The 17,536-nt window shown below is 34.9% G+C and overlaps 2 protein-coding genes across 3 annotated transcripts; one reads left to right on the forward strand and one right to left on the reverse strand.

Moving 5' to 3' along the window:
* Window positions 1-233: 233 nt before the first annotated feature.
* MBF1A (multiprotein bridging factor 1A) lies at window positions 234-3,046 on the reverse strand. Its single transcript, XM_021967309.2, has 4 exons — window positions 2,783-3,046; window positions 2,105-2,188; window positions 671-753; window positions 234-575 (listed from the first exon to the last, which is right to left on the reverse strand). Exons 1-4 carry the CDS (start codon window positions 2,919-2,921, stop codon window positions 456-458), a joined length of 426 nt encoding a protein of 141 aa, XP_021823001.1. The 5' UTR covers window positions 2,922-3,046; the 3' UTR covers window positions 234-455.
* A 3,522-nt stretch (window positions 3,047-6,568) lies between these two features.
* Window positions 6,569-14,038, forward strand: LOC110764318 (2-aminoethanethiol dioxygenase, putative (DUF1637)). 2 transcript variants are annotated; one of them, XM_021967255.2, is made up of 6 exons: window positions 6,640-6,779; window positions 7,270-7,604; window positions 11,606-11,751; window positions 12,212-12,359; window positions 13,330-13,533; window positions 13,677-14,038. In XM_021967255.2, exons 2-6 carry the CDS (start codon window positions 7,502-7,504, stop codon window positions 13,793-13,795), a joined length of 720 nt encoding a protein of 239 aa, XP_021822947.1. In that variant the 5' UTR covers window positions 6,640-6,779; window positions 7,270-7,501; the 3' UTR covers window positions 13,796-14,038. The 2 variants fall into 2 exon arrangements, with proteins under 2 accessions (XP_088106971.1, XP_021822947.1); XM_088250845.1 differs by lacking the exon at window positions 7,270-7,604 and having other exon boundaries at window positions 6,569-6,779.
* Window positions 14,039-17,536: the final 3,498 nt, after the last annotated feature.

Here is a 17,536-nt window from a genome sequence, read left to right on the forward strand (position 1 = left end):
CTGTCCCTATTTTCATTTAAACCGGCCTTCCAATAGTCAACTTTCATGCGACCAACATATGCAATCTTTTCTTTTCGTGTGCCTTTTTTCTTCTTGGCCCATGAGAAATAGCCCATAAAGTGGCATACCGCAAGGGAGCTAGAGAAATCACAAGGCTGGTGTTTCTTTTTCCCATGAAGAATTGAAAAGTCAGACGTAGGAAAGCATCACCTATGATATGAACATGTAGACACTTATTTTTTAGTTGAAATTGTTTGCGAACTCGTCATTTGATGAAATATTCTTAGAAAACACAAGTACTTCCTGCACCAAACACACGACCTTTGGAAGATAACTACAGAATGAGGTGCAGCATATTAGTTCAAACTTTAGCTACAGATTTAAGTGCAAATACATCAGAGTTCAAACTTAAAATCATAACCCCCAGCTGAGATTCGTTTTCCATCCTGGATTACTTATTTCTTTCCACGCAGTTTCGCTCCAAGAGCTCTCTCCAACTTGGTAATTACCTGCTGATTTGGAATAGCCTTCCCAGATTCGTACTCTTGGATCACTTGAGGCTTCTCATTGATAATCTGCAAATAACTCCAGATCATCACTAACTATACACAGATGGGAGAGAGAGAGAGAGATGAGAGAGAGAGAGAGAGAGAGAGAGAGAGAGAATTACTTGAGCAAGCTGAGACTGGGTAAGCTTCTTATCCATTCGAGCTTGCATAATAGCTTTCTTCAGCTCACTTGGCACACGTTCATCTACGAGTCAAAATCAGATGGCATTTAAGCACAAAGCCACATAGCAGAAAAGAACAAAAAATCCAAGCAAACAACAAACAAATAACTTTGCAGAATTGGTACAATATATTTCAGCTAGATAAAACACTAAAACAATGGTTCAAAGAAGAAATATAAAACCAGAGAGAGAAGCATAAGTCTGGGCAGGACTATAGGGGGAAAAAGTATATAAGGCCAAATGCACACAAACTCACAACATGCACAAAAATACATTATAATTCAAATAGAGAAATGTAAAAGATCAACACTGTTGGCTTCACGCATGATATGCATGGCCAAGAATGCCTAGAGTAGGGAGCATATAAAAGATACAAGTACCCAAGCTCATCCTTCTTTCAGCACTCTCTCTTACAATGGCACAAGAAAGTAAAGAATTCTATTTCCATCAAAACAACTCATAGCATGTCTAAAGCACACATGTTAAGGTGTGATTGCAAGAGTTAGAAAAAATTTAAAGTAAGCAAACAGGCAATGAAGAGAATCGTGGAATACCGTAATGCATATGCATGATACAAAAACAAATACAACACATGAACTCAATGATGACTACCCGAGCAGACAACCAATGCTGAAAATTCTCATAGAATAACACAACAAGTGAAGGATCTGTTAAGTCAAGCACTATATAACTTTTAGCCTTTTCGTTTTTTTTATAGCCCATTCCCTCCAATGCACCTCTGAAAAGCATCTTGGCATCATTACATGTTATGACTACTTCCCTCGCATCCCCTTTCATCAATGCAATTCTCATGTTAAAAAAATACTTTGAAGAACAACACACAAATGGTCAAAAAAGACTCTTGCAAGGACAACATTTTAGGCAAGATAGTGTTCGGGGGGAGGGGCTTTCAGCTGAAAAAGTTGTATGTCACATTGAAAGACTGAAACTGAAGGCTCAATACATAAACATTATATTTATAATAGAAATGAACCATGCAACCAACTTAGCAAAAGAAACAATAGGCCAATTGGGGCGACGCAGGGCCCCCGCCATTGCAGGGTCTTGGGAGGACCTATATACACAACCTCAACCCCACTTGTAGAGTGGCTATTTCCCATCAAACATTTGTAATGGAACCAAACTTATGACTGCGCCAAGGTTCATCCTCTTAGAAGGAAACAATTGAGCAAGATGTAAACAGACCTATCTGCTTCCATAAGCCAAACCAAACATTTCTAGCAAACTAAGAAAGCATATTAGAATCAACAAGATCTCAGGAAGATTATTTTTCACATACAACAAATAAATATAAATTCTCATATGAACGACATGATTTTCTTAACACATAGTACAACGTAAAAACAAACTCACGAGCAAGGTTCTCTGTTTCCTCATCGAGCTTCCTTGTGTTCAAGGTAGTGCTGCTGGAGGCAGCTTTATTGGTCCCAGCAGTAGCTGCAAAGGATAATAAAATAACTATTAGAACTGTAAGTTCTAAAATTATCATATGCAGTGCGCAACCCAAAAGATAAGTAACTTTTATACTTAATCCTAAGTCACCTCAAATGGAAAAAGAAAATTACAACTATAAACATCTGCAAGGGCCATCAAATATATAATAAAAAAAAACACACACAAACCCAGAAAACCTTTCGATTTTTAACGTACGGCTTAGTTAATTTGAACACCATTTGATGCATAAAAAAATAGGTGCAAGGTAATAAAAATCAAAGAAGAAGCCGGAACAATGATTCAAGCAACAACCCAAATGGAACAAAACGAGCGAGCTACATATAATGGATAAGATCCCTCTAAAACAACATAATTACAACTTTATCAAGTGCAGATATCCAACCCAAAAACCAAGGATAACTTATTCTAATTCCAAAAACATAAATAATTGTCTAAACCCACAATCAGATTTTGAAATTATTTCCAGGGTTTTATCCTATCTTTTGCTTCACGGATCACAAAAACAAAAAATCAAGACCAAAGAACAAGGGGAGTGAGGAAGAAGAAAGGCCGACACAAAATGCAACAAGAAAAAACCTTTCTTTAGGGTTTCGATCTCAGCGCCAGAGCGGCGAGCAGCGTTGACAGCTTTCTCATCCTTCTTAGCGGCGGCGGTGGGTGCCTTCTTCCTGATAACCACGGGCTCCCAGTCCTGTGTGATGGGTCCTCCTGACATGGCGATTGGCGATTGGCGATCTGCTGAGGGGTTTGTGGTGTCGTTGTGGTTGGGTTTTCTGGGTTTCTAGGGATTTTGTTTTGGTTGCTATTAAACGGCTAATGGCTTAGGCTGCACGCCTGTCTTGTTTTTATAGCTCTGGCCTTTTCTGGCCCTCCGGGATTTTTTGTGTTAATCGCTTTGGTCAAACTTGTCAAAGTCGGTTTTTGACATTTTGTAATCATTTTTCTTTGCGGGCAAGAATAATAACATACCTGTTGTCTATCTATATATAGTATATAATAAATGTAAAACGTTCAAAAATTCCAATAATGTCTACTATATTTTTAATTTGTCAAATAAAGTTTAATATTATTTTGCATTGTTTATGTAGACAAATAATATTGGAATTATGTGGGCAGCTTACTGGAGTGCAAAAGAGATAAAGTAAAAGAGAAAATTAAGCCAATTGGTTGACCATCCAATTCATACTTGCAACAGAGCTCAAACAATTAGGTTTTCCACTTCACAATGATTTGGCTACAAGGTTTGATGAGAATCTCAGAACCAATCCTAACATGTCAGTTCCTAATTTCATGACATTGTTAAAGAAACATTACAACATAGATATTACTATGAACCCGTGCTTTAAGGAAAAACATTTGGAAAAAGAGAGGATTTAAGGAAGTATTGAATAAAAATATGCAAATTTGTGGGATTATTGTGAGGAGCTTCAGGTAGAGCCAGTGCATTTTATAGGCTCGTTTCAACTCTCAGCATGACGAATTACATATTTATTTGGCATGGCACATGGATCATGACTCGTGCGAGCGTGTATGACGAATTTTCGCATGCCCACACCTGGTTTCTTCTCAGTAAGGTATCGCACTGGGCTAAGAATTTATTTGGGCCAAACCCTGGATTTTTTGGGCCTCAACACCATCATTGCAGGGAGATGATCCAATTTTTTAGAGACTTTATATATGATTTTCTCAACTGAGGAAGGGGATTATTGAAGGGTGTAGAACCATAGTTGGTTTTGATGGGGTTTTCATCAAGGGACAACATCTAGGACAACTTTTAAGTATTGTTGGGATTGAGGCTAACAATGGCATGTTCCCAATAACACTTGTTGTTGTGGAGACAGAAAGCAGAGACACTTGGACATGGTTTTTATATATATTCTTCAACGATGTTAGGGTTGGAGGCATTGGAAATGGTTGAGTTTTTATCACAGACAAACAAAAAAGATGGGGGCAAGCAATTGAGGCTTTAAAGCCAGATGATGAAAATAGGCATTGTGTAAGGCATCTGCACAATAATTTCAAAACTATTGGGCATGATAGTTTGGCACTAAAATAAAGGCTATGAGTTAATGTTAGAAGTACAACATTTCCTTGGTGGAAAGCTGAGATAGGCAACATTATGGAAAAATCTAGAGCAGCTTATGCATGGTTTCTGGATAGGCCAACAATTAATTGGAGCATGTCACACTTTAGTACTTGGACCAAGTTTGGTATACTTATGAATAATTTATGTGAAAGTTTCAATTCAACAATATTGGAGGCAAGAGATAAACCAATAATCACCATGGTGGAAAGGATAATAACATATTAGATGTTGAGAATTGCAAGACAAAAGGAAATGGAATGAACTTAAAGAGTTGGGCCAAGGATATTTTAGATTATTGAAAAGAATTTAAAAAATAGTGGTTCATGCATTGCATAGAATGCATGTAGAAATATGTTTCAAGTCACCCATATGCTTGGTGGGCAATATGCACTTGATTTGAATAGTTACTTATGCTCCTGTAGAAAATGGGATCTTTGTGGCATCTCGTGTTGCCATGCCAATGACTTATGTCAATGCTGTGTATAATAGAGAGGTTTATGATAGGGTTTATAGCAATTACATTTCACTAATGCCAAGCCAACAATTATGGAGAAAACAAGGTCATAGGCCAATTAAACCCTCATTGTATTGAAATGGATCAATTGATTATCCTTTAAATCCTAAAAGGTTGATTCCATTGATCATTCATGCATTTGAATTGAGTAAATCCTAACTACTACTCAAAGCTCTCTCTCATTTAGAACTTTATGAATCATTAAACCTATGTGTTTGGTGGTTGGACACTCAACAACAATTGTTTTTGAATTTGCAAGAAGCCATGAAAGCCCTTTGCATAATTCATAATGGCAAGCTCCAAGTAAAACCCCTTGCAAAACAACTCATAAACCCAAACGGCTGCTTAATTTTGGCAAACGAGAGAGACACCAATTTATTTATTGCAAGTCGACTTAACTACTGCAAGTAAAAACCCCTCTCTAATTCAAGCAAAAAAATTCTTCTTCAAGAACCTTGTTTGGGCCAAATGATTAAGACTTACATTCATGATGAGATGTATCATTTAGATTGAGAAGAGCTCTTTCCATTCTACAAAATTAGTCATTCCCCTCACTTTCTCATCGTATCAACTCTAGAAATCAAAACCACACACAACATAAGGTCTCACTTATATTTTGTTCAGGGGGCATTTAATGAAAAGTTTCAATACTTAATACTAGCCTCTTTGCATGTGCTTCCACGCCTGTGATAAGCTTTTTTTTAAAAAAATTTAAATTTATTTTAGAATTAAAAAAGATGATGGGTAGTTATGTTCCATAAAAATAGGATCCATTATCTGATTTTTATTTTTATTTTTATTTTTATAATATAAAAAAGTGTGAATTTACCATATTATCCTCATTTAATTAATAATTTCAATTTTTAATGTTTGCATTAACCAAGGGCATTTTCTAGTATTTTGAATGTTTTACCTTAAAAAAAATTATTTTATTTTAGAATTAAAAAAGATAATTTGTAGTTGTGTTCCATAGAAAGAGGATCCATTATATGATTTTTCTTTTAATTTTAAGTTTTTTGAATATGAAAAAGTGTGAATTTACCATATTATCCTCATTTAATTAATAATTTCAATTCTTAATGTTTGCATTAACCAAGAGCATTTTTTGGTATTTTGAATGTTTCACCATTCTCTGCCTTTTGCTTTATATATATAGATATAGATTAACTAGCCTCTTTGGCACACGCTAATTGGCTTTTTAAAAAAAAATATATATTAATTTTTTTGTCCATATGCAAGTTTTTTTTAAACATCAAGTAAATATAAATAAAAAAAGGGAAAAGAAAAAAGAAAAATGAATGTGGGTGGAGTGGAGTGGGGGCAATAAAAAGAGAGCGATGTGGATGGAGTGGGGAATAACTTCCTACATATAATTACTTAGGTGGAATTTATTTTATATTTTATTATTGATCAAAATTAGTGTTTTACCATTTTACTCCTATTATGTTAATTTGCAGTATTTTAGCACTTTGGTTAATCAAGGGTATGTTTTAGGTTTTTGAATGCTTTATTATTCTCTGCCTTTCCTTTATATATAGATAGAATCAAATTAATGTTTTACAATTTTACCCCTATTATATTAATTTGCAGTCTTACAGCACTTTGTTTAATTAAGGGTATTTTTTAAGTTTTTGAATATTTTATCATTCTGCGTTTTGATATGCATATATATATATATATATGCATATAAATATAGATATAGATTAATTCCGTTATATATAAAAAAAAGGAACAAAAGCGAAAAAACGCGAGGGGTGTTTTTGTGAATATGTACCAATATGGAGGCCAAAGTGGTGAAGAAGAGAGACACACACGGAGACCCAAAAAGGCCGTGAAAGGAAATGACGTAGGCGAAGATCTTCCTTCGGCTTCTTCCTCCACTATACCGGCAATCTCTCTGCTCTTTCATTCTCTATGTTTCATCTTCTACATCTCTCTTGTTACAAAATTTTCGTCTATCTCTCCAAACCCAGGTACGGTAGCTTCAAATCCCATCTCAACCCATATTCTCTTTTCCTTATTGGATCTCATTTATGGCTTTTTCCAGTTTGGATCCAACGTGGGTCTTTCTTGTTCTTCTTATAATCATTGTAAAGTTCAAATTCTCATCATTCTGTTGGTGTGATATATAATTCCCTGATTTCGTTTGATAAATTTTGATCTTATTTGCTTTTAACTACTTGATAAATGGTGTATGTTTTGATTTTGATTTTAATTTTATTTTATTGGAGTATATGTATAAAGTTCTGCATGTTTTTCACTTTACCTTTTATTGGGTTGCTTAGAATTGGTTAAAAGAATGATAAAAAAGATAACTTTAGAATTGAATGAAACAAATCGCTTTGATTAGTTGCATATGTGTCATAAAAAGTACGAGATGCAAATTCATAATCTTTTCTTTTCGTGCATACTCTTAATGAAAATTTTATTAACACTGCCTTAATATGTATTCTTGTTGAGTAGGTGCTTATAGATAAGATTAGCAGAGAGGGATCGAAAAACTGCCATGGAGTTTCATTATTGTTTCTGTCGTTGGCAAAATGAGAGGTTTGATATGCTGAATAGAAGGCAATAAGGTTTCCTAATTTGGTTTTGGATTGGCATTGCAATCAATAAGCTTCTTGCGAAGACGTTATCAGCTTACTGATTTTTGGGGCTGTAGTCCGTTCAGTTAAGTTGGTACCGTCTTTGCATCATGCCATATTATATTCAGAGACTCTATAATGTTTGCAAATCATCATTTTCGCCGAATGGACCTGTGTCAGAAGAAGCACTCGAAAAAGTTCGTGTTAAACTAGGTATGAAGAAATGGTCCTTTTATCTCCTGATATATCAGTCCAAACATGTTGAAATTGTGCTTGCGTTCTGCTGCTCCATGTTCTACTCTGCTAATTATATGTCATTGCCTGGTTGGAACAACGAAAAGACAGACAAAATTGTTGTTTTGAAGTGAATGTTAATTTTCGAAGAGAAGTTTTGTCTTGAAAATCCTAACAAATCAAATATACTAGTTTTTCCAGGGCAATTCGGTGTTTATTTTTAACTCATCAACTGAAGTGCTCCCCACTAAGTCATAAACTGGAAAGGAGTTTCCCATTAGTTTAGTTAACTTGTTAATCCAGCTATGTAAGAAACCGAAGAGTACAAGGCAGCAATGAACTTTAAAACACATCAAGAAACTGTATTTTTAAAAAAAAAAGATTAAACTTACTCATACTAAACCTAAATTGTTCACACTTAGTAGTTATCAGACAAAAAAAATATTCAAAGCACTTGATAACATATAAAAAAAAAAAAGAGGTACCACCATCAGGGATTTCTGTTTGCTTTGAAAGCTTCCTCGTTCATTTTATACATTATGCTTGAACTTTGTTTTAAAATTATGGCTCTTTAGAACCTAAATTATGACTCATTGCAGTAAAAACATACTTGTGTATAGGGTTTTGGATGGTACACATGTAGGTGAGCTTGTCAAGTATGCTATAATATTAGGGAACTTGGCAACTTATCTTTTCTCTTTCTTTTTAGCATTATGTAAAGACGCTTCTACTAATACTTTCTTGGATTTTAAGTGAATCGGATCATGTCTTCTCAGATATACTCTTTCTTTGTTGACTCCATGAGTTGATTTGAACTTGTTTTTTGTGGATTGCAGTTGATTGATTTTTCTTGTGGATTTGAATCTGAAATTGTTTTAACTTGATGTTGAATATCTCTTCAAGACGAAAGTCCAATAGGTCAGTAATTTATGGTTAAATTATCTGGAACAAGGAATCCAAGTCTCCGATATGTATGGCACATCCATCTTTAATATATGTATCATTTTCACTTCCTCAAAAATGATTAAAGCTTGTTGGCCTTTCATGATGTTAGATGACTAACTTTCTTAAAATTCTAAAGAACAACCCCCATACCACCTTATCTTAAAAATGTCTACACATGTTAGAAACCATCCTTTATGACATGGATATTTATTTTATGTGGCCTTCAGTGAATGGACATTTGATCGTAGGGTAATATTTCACAATATTTTCTGTGGCCATATTTATTTTTGTTTATTGTAGTCAAAGTTGCTTCTAATGGACCTTATTTTGTTGATTTTTCAATTTCCCCTGTGATAATGTTTTAAAAGTGGTTTGACTTTGTTTTTGTATTTTAATATTTTCTGCTTTCTGACATACTGGTTTTCTCTGGTTTCTTTAAAGTCTGTAAGTCTGTAGTCCTCTGAAGTATTAATGACCATCCGATATTTCTATTACCACTTAATCACTGATTGGCATATTACCTCCCTGCCTTTCTATGTATATGTTTCATTTCCTTGTGCACCACTAACTTGAAGCTGTAGTCAGTTACATAAGAAAAAGGGACCTATGACAACCAAACTACCAAACATTGTTTGTGCATTCAGGTTTATGCATGTCTTTTTATTTTAATGTGTGATCAGTATGGCTCCATGCTTCAATTTGTCTTTTTATTTTTGAACTTGCCTGTCTATTATGTTCAGGCCATCATAATTGTATGGTGTACAAGTCGACCCTAAACTTTAAACCTTAAACCCTTATTTGAATATGTCCATTGTCCAGACTAAAAGAAAAATTCTTAAAGTGGCATCTCTTGTTGGCGAGACGAAAACCATTATTAGTAGCTTGTTAGACCACTATCAACAAATTGGTGTCCTTGGTAGTTTGATCAAGTTTGATAGGTATCTGTAACAAATTTGGAATTAGGAAACAACAACGACACATTGAACCTTTTTTTATTTAGGACTTTCAGCATATTTAAGATATGCTGCTTGCTCCATGTTTGTTGAGCACTCTATAGTTAAGACATCTGTTACTTAATAATTTTTGGTTAGTTGCAGGGGAGTACGGCTAAGTCTTCCCACATATAAAGTAAAGCTGATGTAGTACAGCCCGTAGGTGTTAGATTAAGCACTTAAACAATAGAACAGAGAAGAATATAAGAGACCGAGGAGAAGAAATATAGATTGAAAAGACGAGATGAAGGGCAGAAACAGTAGAACAAAGAAGAATATCGGAGATCAAGGAGAAGAAATATAGATCGAAGGGATGAAATCAGAGAGTTCTAGGAAAAGGTTTACTCAACATTCAAATCGAATTTTAAAGAACTACATGGGGTTATTTATAGCAAACTAAAACCTAGAAATAATAGGATAAAAACCCCTTGCTTAAACAGAAATCATAACCCAAATAAAATAGGAAACTTAAAACTAGAAATATGGAAATCTGGAAAAGTAGAAATCCTACTAGTAATTGGAAAACTAGAGAATCTAAGAAGCAAACAAATACATTAGGAAACTAATAAATTTAGGTCCTACGCATCCTGCATCAAAAGCTCAACCTCTTGAGTGCAAACCTCAAGGCTCGAGCTTTATTAGTTTCATAAGCCTTTCATGAGTTGGCTTCATGAGTTTCATAAGCCTTTCATGCCTTGAAAACTCTGTTTTTTATTTGTTTTTTAATAGATGTGGGACTAGTGTAGTGGCTAGGCTTGTAAAGGCCCCTGGCCTAACGGCTGACCTGACCCAGGTTTGGCTTGAGGTTGGGCTTGATTCAGGCTTGCTTGGAGTTGGGCTTGGGCCTAGGTGCCACAGCCCCTCCTTGCCTCAATATTTATATTTTAGAAGTCTTATTATTTATATAAGTTTAAGATATTTTTATTTATTGGAGCTGTTATTCACACTCCAAAAAAGTCATCATGCACGCCTGAGTCTCAGATTAAGAGAAGTTAGTTTGTTTCATACAAACCATAAGCATCACCACATGGGATGCATGTGCAGTATGATGCAAGTTGCAATAAGGAGAAAAAAAGTAAGGTGTGGGAGAGAGAAGGCGGTTGAGAGAAAGTGGAGTTTAATTACTATGTAAAAGGGGTGTCATTGAATTTTTTTATATTATGATTGACAGAGGAAGTTTTCTTAATAGTAGTGTAGATAAATATTAATAACTTAGTTTTAGATGATTAATTGTAAATTAAAAAAAGGATAGGATGGGTACGGCCTGGTTCTGTCTGTAGCTCCTTCCCTCCTTTGGATCAAGGTTTGGGCCCAACCTTGGCTCTCTGTAGAATGGGTTGCCCTTCCCTGACCCAAAAGGTGATTGGGCTTTAGCATGAACTGTCCCACCTGATTTACAAGCCATCTAAGGCATTGAAATTTTTGCTTGGTGCTGAAGGCCTATGTGGTAAACTTGAATAATTAGTACTACAAACTTCTGTAAGTAACTCCTTTCCTTTGTGATGAAGTAATACCTTTTACTAGAGCTAAATACTTATGATCATAATAAGAATTTAAGACATATATTTTAAACTAGTATTGGATTTTTATACACTTAGATACAATAGCTTATTTCTTAGATTAAATGTTTGAGCTGGTCTCAAGCTTCTTCACAAGCTGTCAAGCTTTGTTCACAAGCCTTAACGAGTCTAGTTTTACCATTGCATAGGCTTCGCTTGTTTATTAAATGAGTTTGAAAGTTTGACTTCTGTTTGTTCTTTTATTAAATAAGTAAATATAAGTGAGCTTTGTTGAGCCAAGCTTCGTGCTGCTTGCCAACAGCTTGACTCGATTTTCAGCTCTAGTACTTGCATCTACACTGTTAATACACACATAAGTAGTGGTCATTGCCCTTAGCATCAGGATTAGCACCCTTTTGTAATGCTATATGACATGCCTCATTTTGCTTTCTTTCTGCACATAATAGTGTGAAATCTTAAGGTAAACGCTTCCTTTGTTATGTTTTTTTTGCACTTTTTAACCTTGTATATAATTTTGTTTCAGAGAAAATTAAGCCTGCTGATGTAGGTCTTGAACAGGAGGCACAGTTGGTGCGTAATTGGTCAGGTTCTATGCTTGAGCGTAATGGGGATCAGCAGTCACTGCCACCAATCAAGTACTTGCACTTACATGAGTGCGATAGCTTCTCTGTGAGTACTGGGCGACAATTCATCAGTTATTGATTGCAAATTGTTTTGGGTTCCATTTTGATTGTGAGATTTCAAATCTAGAGATTTTAGCTAATATTTAGAGTTAAATTGCTTGAGAATAATATTAACAATGCATAAAAGTTTGTATTCCTGTGGGATGAAATAGATATATATACATGGATTTCATATGATTCATTGTTGTACCTAGTCATCTTAAATTCATAATATTATGTAAAGTCTAGTTCTTTCAAATATATTGCATTGTATCTGTACAGTTCTTTTAAAAACTGTAAGCTTATTATTAATTCCGAATCCATTTATACAAATCTCTTCAACCAAATGGAGCCTTAGAGTTCTAAGACTAGAAATTTCTGCATACTCGCAACTGCACAATCAATGTTCACATACAATTGGAAATCCAAGTATCATGGTATTTATCTATTGTTATTATTTTTGGCAGATGGGAATTTTTTGCATGCCCCCTTCCTCTATCATACCCCTTCATAATCATCCTGGAATGACTGTGTTGAGCAAGCTTATATATGGTACATTATGTGTTAATTCATATGACTGGCTTGATTTTCCTGGTCCGGCCGATCCATCAGAAGGTGTGCTTTTCCACAGTATCTCTCATCTACTATATAAATGTTAGTTAATGTTTTGTTTGCTTGATGTAATATCTCCTTTGCATGCTTCAAAAATTAAACAGCATCCTGTTTGTGAATGTTTGTATCTCTATGCGGGAAGTGTTTTGATTCTTACGACAAGGAAATTACCTGTGGGATTGTGTTTCCCAAATCCTGTGAGCTCTGTCATCATTCTAGCATGTTCTTATTTCACATTTTAAACTTCTTTTAACAGTTTTTGGTGGTTGATTGTGGTGGGATTAGTTATATGTTTGTCTTGATACTAATATGTTGATATATGAGCTGAGATAAGTATGAATACGTTTTTCAATTATTTAAATATATAAATTAAGCATGCCATGAAAACAACCAGCTTAGAAACATCGACAGCTTTCTATTTTACCTTTGTGCTTTGCTTTGAATGTTTGCTATATATATGTTTTTAGTTACGGTTCAACCAAAGATTTAAGGAACAGTTTTAGCCCCTTTTGAATGAAATTCATTTGTCTAATTAATTACCTTCAGTTTTTTGTGTGTATGGTTTTCTTGGGGATTCATGTTGGATGACTTTCAGGACACGAGGTGGATATTTTGTGGGATAAAGTAGCCTTTGGACACCCCTTTGGGCGTCAGTTTCTTCAGAATTCCGGGAAATACCTTTTAATTCAATTTTTACAGATTGGAGGGCAGCTGTTATTTTTCCAGTAATGTAATTTAGGCTTTATAAGATTTGTTAGCTGCTAGATCTTGTCCTCTGCCACTGGTTGTGTATGTGCTTGTTATTTAATAAATTTTTGTTTCTCACAAAAAAAAAAAAAAAGCAAAAAAGAATTTTGGTATAGTCTTTAGCTCGCTGAATAAGTAACTCTTCGCGTGGCCATAGTTGTGAAGGGGACTATTATAATTTCATTACTTTTTTTAAACTAGAAACCGTACTTGGTGATTTTTGCAGCTAAACCTGCAAAGCTGGTCAAAGATACTGAGATGACAGCACCATGCCCACCAACAGTTCTTTATCCAACAACTGGAGGCAATATCCATAGTTTTAGGGCTCTAACTCCTTGTGCCATCTTTGACATCCTTGCTCCGCCTTACTCCTCTGAAGATGGACGGCACTGCACTTATTTCCGGAAGTCCTCAAGAAAAGATATGCCTGGTAATGCAATTTGTCTACTTTGCTGGTAATTACAGTTGCAAAAATTCCATTTGGTCCTAGAATAAGGATAACTCATAACTGGTTGTAAAATTTGTCTCCCATGCTGATATTCGTAGTTTTTGTTTGTTTTGTTTGGGATGAAGGTTATCTTGAGTTTGAAGGAGTTACAGAGCCACAAGTGACTTGGTTGGAAGAGTTTCAACCTCCCGACAACTTTGTGATTCGCAGAGGGCTGTACAAGGGCCCTGTTATTAGAACTTGAGAATTCTTGTTTTTTGTTTATACATTTGTAGTTAAATTTGCGTTTTTCATGATAGGAAACATTGAGGGGGAACTTTGGCAATAATTGATTTTTGGCTTATGTAAGTTGCGCATTTGGCTTGTACATAATAATACACCAATGTAGTCTGATTAGACCTCACATTAAACTAGTAGGGCAGTCATTGGAAGTTGGAAGAGAGAAATCATGGCCAATAACATTATCGTTGGCATTTTGTTTGTTTTACGGTCGTTGATCGTATTCGTATGGCGATTCTTCTTGCCCTGGTGGTATTTTCCCTAAAAGATAGTTTTTGCAATCAACCTTTCTAATAAGTGCGGGTAGCTACCCAAGTGGTGTGCAATTAGGCCTGGCTTGCCTATACTGAGGTTTGTCACGCAACGATTCTTTGTGCTGTCTTAATTTTTCAGATGTTAAATTTGATTGGCCTGCAGCAGCTGAATTCCAGTGCAGAATGTTTATTTCAGCTGAATTCCATAAGATGATGGAGATCCTTGCACTAAGTCTTGGGCCTCGGTATGCTGAGTCCAAAAATTCCGAGGGCCTCTCCCTTTAGGGCTGTATTATTCATGGAGGATAGTAAACGGGGTCTGGGGGCGATAATTTTCTTTTATAAACTTATTTTTTCTTCAATTAAAAAAAAAATCATAATATAGCACATGAAAAATACAATCACTATACAAGTAATTCTCGACCCACCTGATGTATAATATGTATGTAATTTACTTTAAGATTTTTTTTTTTTTTTTTTTGGTCGAAATCTTTGAGATTTAATTTAAACTATGTAGCGGTAATGTATAAGCCAATGGTCCGCCAAACACTGAGTTTGAACAACAAATTCATACAATAACGAATTTGACTACTAGTTCAAATCCAAAATTGCATTTACATTATCCGTAAAGTATATTTAGAGTATGACTCTGAATGACAGAATTTTTTGAGATTCTGAATTATTATAGTATTTAAAGAAGTGCTCAACTAAAGAGAACAACAAAATTATGATCAAACTGAACAAAATAAAACCCCGCACATAAGGATGAGCAAATGCATATATATATATATATATATATGCACTTCAATGCTTTTGGGTTGGTGCTGGATTTTCTGCCTACCTACCTAATAGTATACTAGTTGCCAAATACATACAAAAATGGACTATTTGGCTTCACCTCTCCTTCCCTACCTCCGTAAAACAAGAACATGTGAATTTGAGCTCTCTCTCTCTCTCTCTCTCTCTCTCTCTCTCTCGATCCCATATGGTGCCTATGTTCGCGGCGACTCTTTATCCAACGCAGCCAAGAGACCACCACACACACAGCTAGTTTGATTCTTTCTCAGTTATATATACATCTCTCACCATGTTAAAAAAACAATAACCTCAGTTTTAAGTTGTGCAACTATCTACATTTATCATCCCGTAATCAAATTATGAGTAATATTTTTCTCAAGAGCTTGACATGTTATATTGTCAAATCGCCAATTTAATTAAGTCGTTAATTAAATGTCATATCACATATACAATGTGTAAATGTGACAAGGAAGCATTACTTACCGAAATATATTTTATAAAAGGGATATCAAAGGCATTGACAGAATACATAACTATAAGGTCCCTATATATATAGTTTCTTTTATTTATGCACTTCAATAATTTCTCTCAGTCTCAATCACTCATCTTGATTCATGCATTATGCATGGGAATATTGACCGTATACATATTCTTGCGGTACTAATTAAGCAGTCCCATTTGGGTTTTAAAAATATACAATTAAAGATGTCCCAAGAGCTGCATGAAAGTTGCATGGCTTTTGGTTATGGTTGTTGTGTAGTCAATGTAGGAATCATATATACTAGCACACAACGGTTGACAAGGTTGTAGTTCAAGTGACAACCCTAGCTATGGTTGGCCTTCAGATAAACTGAGCAGACCTTGTCAACCCCCAGAGAAGAACAGTGCCCTTTGAGTTTTTGAAATTTTTTTTAGCCTCCCATTTTAAATATACCTATCATGCCAAAGAAGATTAATTAATTAGGTCACGTGTAACATACAAGATATATGAGATTAATTGCCATCTCAACTCAACCCTAATTTCAGACAAACAAAAATAATATTCTCAATCCAAATGCCATAAAACCAAATGATTTACCAAAGTTGATTCAGATTGGGTCATCATACTAGTCAAGTAGCATAATCATCTCGCACAAATGAACCATTCGGTCATCGTATTAATTTGGTTTAGTGACATTAGTCTTTGTTTTTTGAAGAAGATATGTTCAATCTTACAAACGATAATTATTGAGTAAAAAATGCATGTTTCGAACCTCTCATACATTTTAAATGCATGTCCAAACAAAATCTTCTTGGCCCTTCAATCGTCTTCGATCCCAACTCAACCCTAATTTCAAACCAAACAAAATAAAATAAAAAATTTCAGTCCACATGAAATAGAATAATTCTTTCAATCAAAATGAAATAACACCAATTAATGAATGGCAGTTAATCCAAATAGGTTAAAAGAGGGCATAAAACCCAAGAGAATTTCTTATTTTGTTAACCCACACGAGACCCGATCTCCTTCTCTCCCGCATACTCTTCCCCATTAAAACTCATACTTTTTCGAATATTTGTCTTCACTTGACAGAATCTCGCTCTCTAGGTCTTCAAATATAGTACACACACCCCCTAAAGATCATGTCACACATTTCTAGTAAATTTTAGGTGTCTTTTAGCCAAACCTAATCCTTGAGATGATGCCTTTTCGCAACCTCTTGTCTTCCCAATTAATAAACAAATGGTATGATCTTATGTCATGACAAATTGTGGAAATTCTATTGTAAGATGCTTTGGAAAGTAAATACTTGGACATTGGGTAAAATGGCAAGAAAAAGAGACAACGCTTTTTTATTTTTTTATTTTTTAATTTTTTGTGAAGAGACAATATTGGGGTGAAGTTTAATCTTATCAACTTAGTTTTCCTCATATTCCCCCAATTGCCAAATAGATTGGGGTAGGCAAGACTTTTTACGCTTGTCAAATTTCAGCAATATTAGCAAAGTTTTAACACAAAAAAAATATTTAAAAAATTTGACACGTGTCAAAACCATATTTGTTGTAAGGAGGAACTCCTCCTCAATTTGAAGGAGCGAATCGTTTTCCCTTTTATTATTTCAAAGAATGAATGATGGTCGACAAGAATTTTGATGACTTGGATGGTTATTGAGCTCGATATGAGTTATGTCCCCTGGTTACTATGAGATTCTTACTATACAATAAATAAATAAAAACAATTAGTAATTACAAACACCCATAATTAGGGCTCGCATGATTAATCAAACAACTTCAAATGAAGGCTCCCTAAAAGTTCTATTTATAGTAATATTTGGGGTTACATGATTAGGAATAAGAATTAAATCAGAAATCAAATCACGACTACAGGAAATTAAAACAAGCAAACCTGCGGAGCATTCTAACCGGTCACTAGGATTGGGAGACCGCCGATCGACCTCGAACTCACACTCCCGTACATTCTGACCCCGGCCGGTTTGGATGCCTTCTTTGGTGAATCATTCTCCACAGCTCAATAATTTGCAACTTTAGAATTATTCTATATGTATATATATTAATTACACAGTGCAAGTTTCAAATAATCTCTCTCTCTTGAGATTCGAACTAGGAATGGCATGGTAGATCTGCCATGGTGTCTGACAATGACAAAAGAAAAG

The sequence above is a fragment of the Prunus avium genome, chromosome 3 (genome assembly GCF_965620075.1).
Source record: "Prunus avium chromosome 3, drPruAviu1.hap1.1, whole genome shotgun sequence".
Classification (NCBI taxonomy): domain Eukaryota; kingdom Viridiplantae; phylum Streptophyta; class Magnoliopsida; order Rosales; family Rosaceae; genus Prunus; species Prunus avium.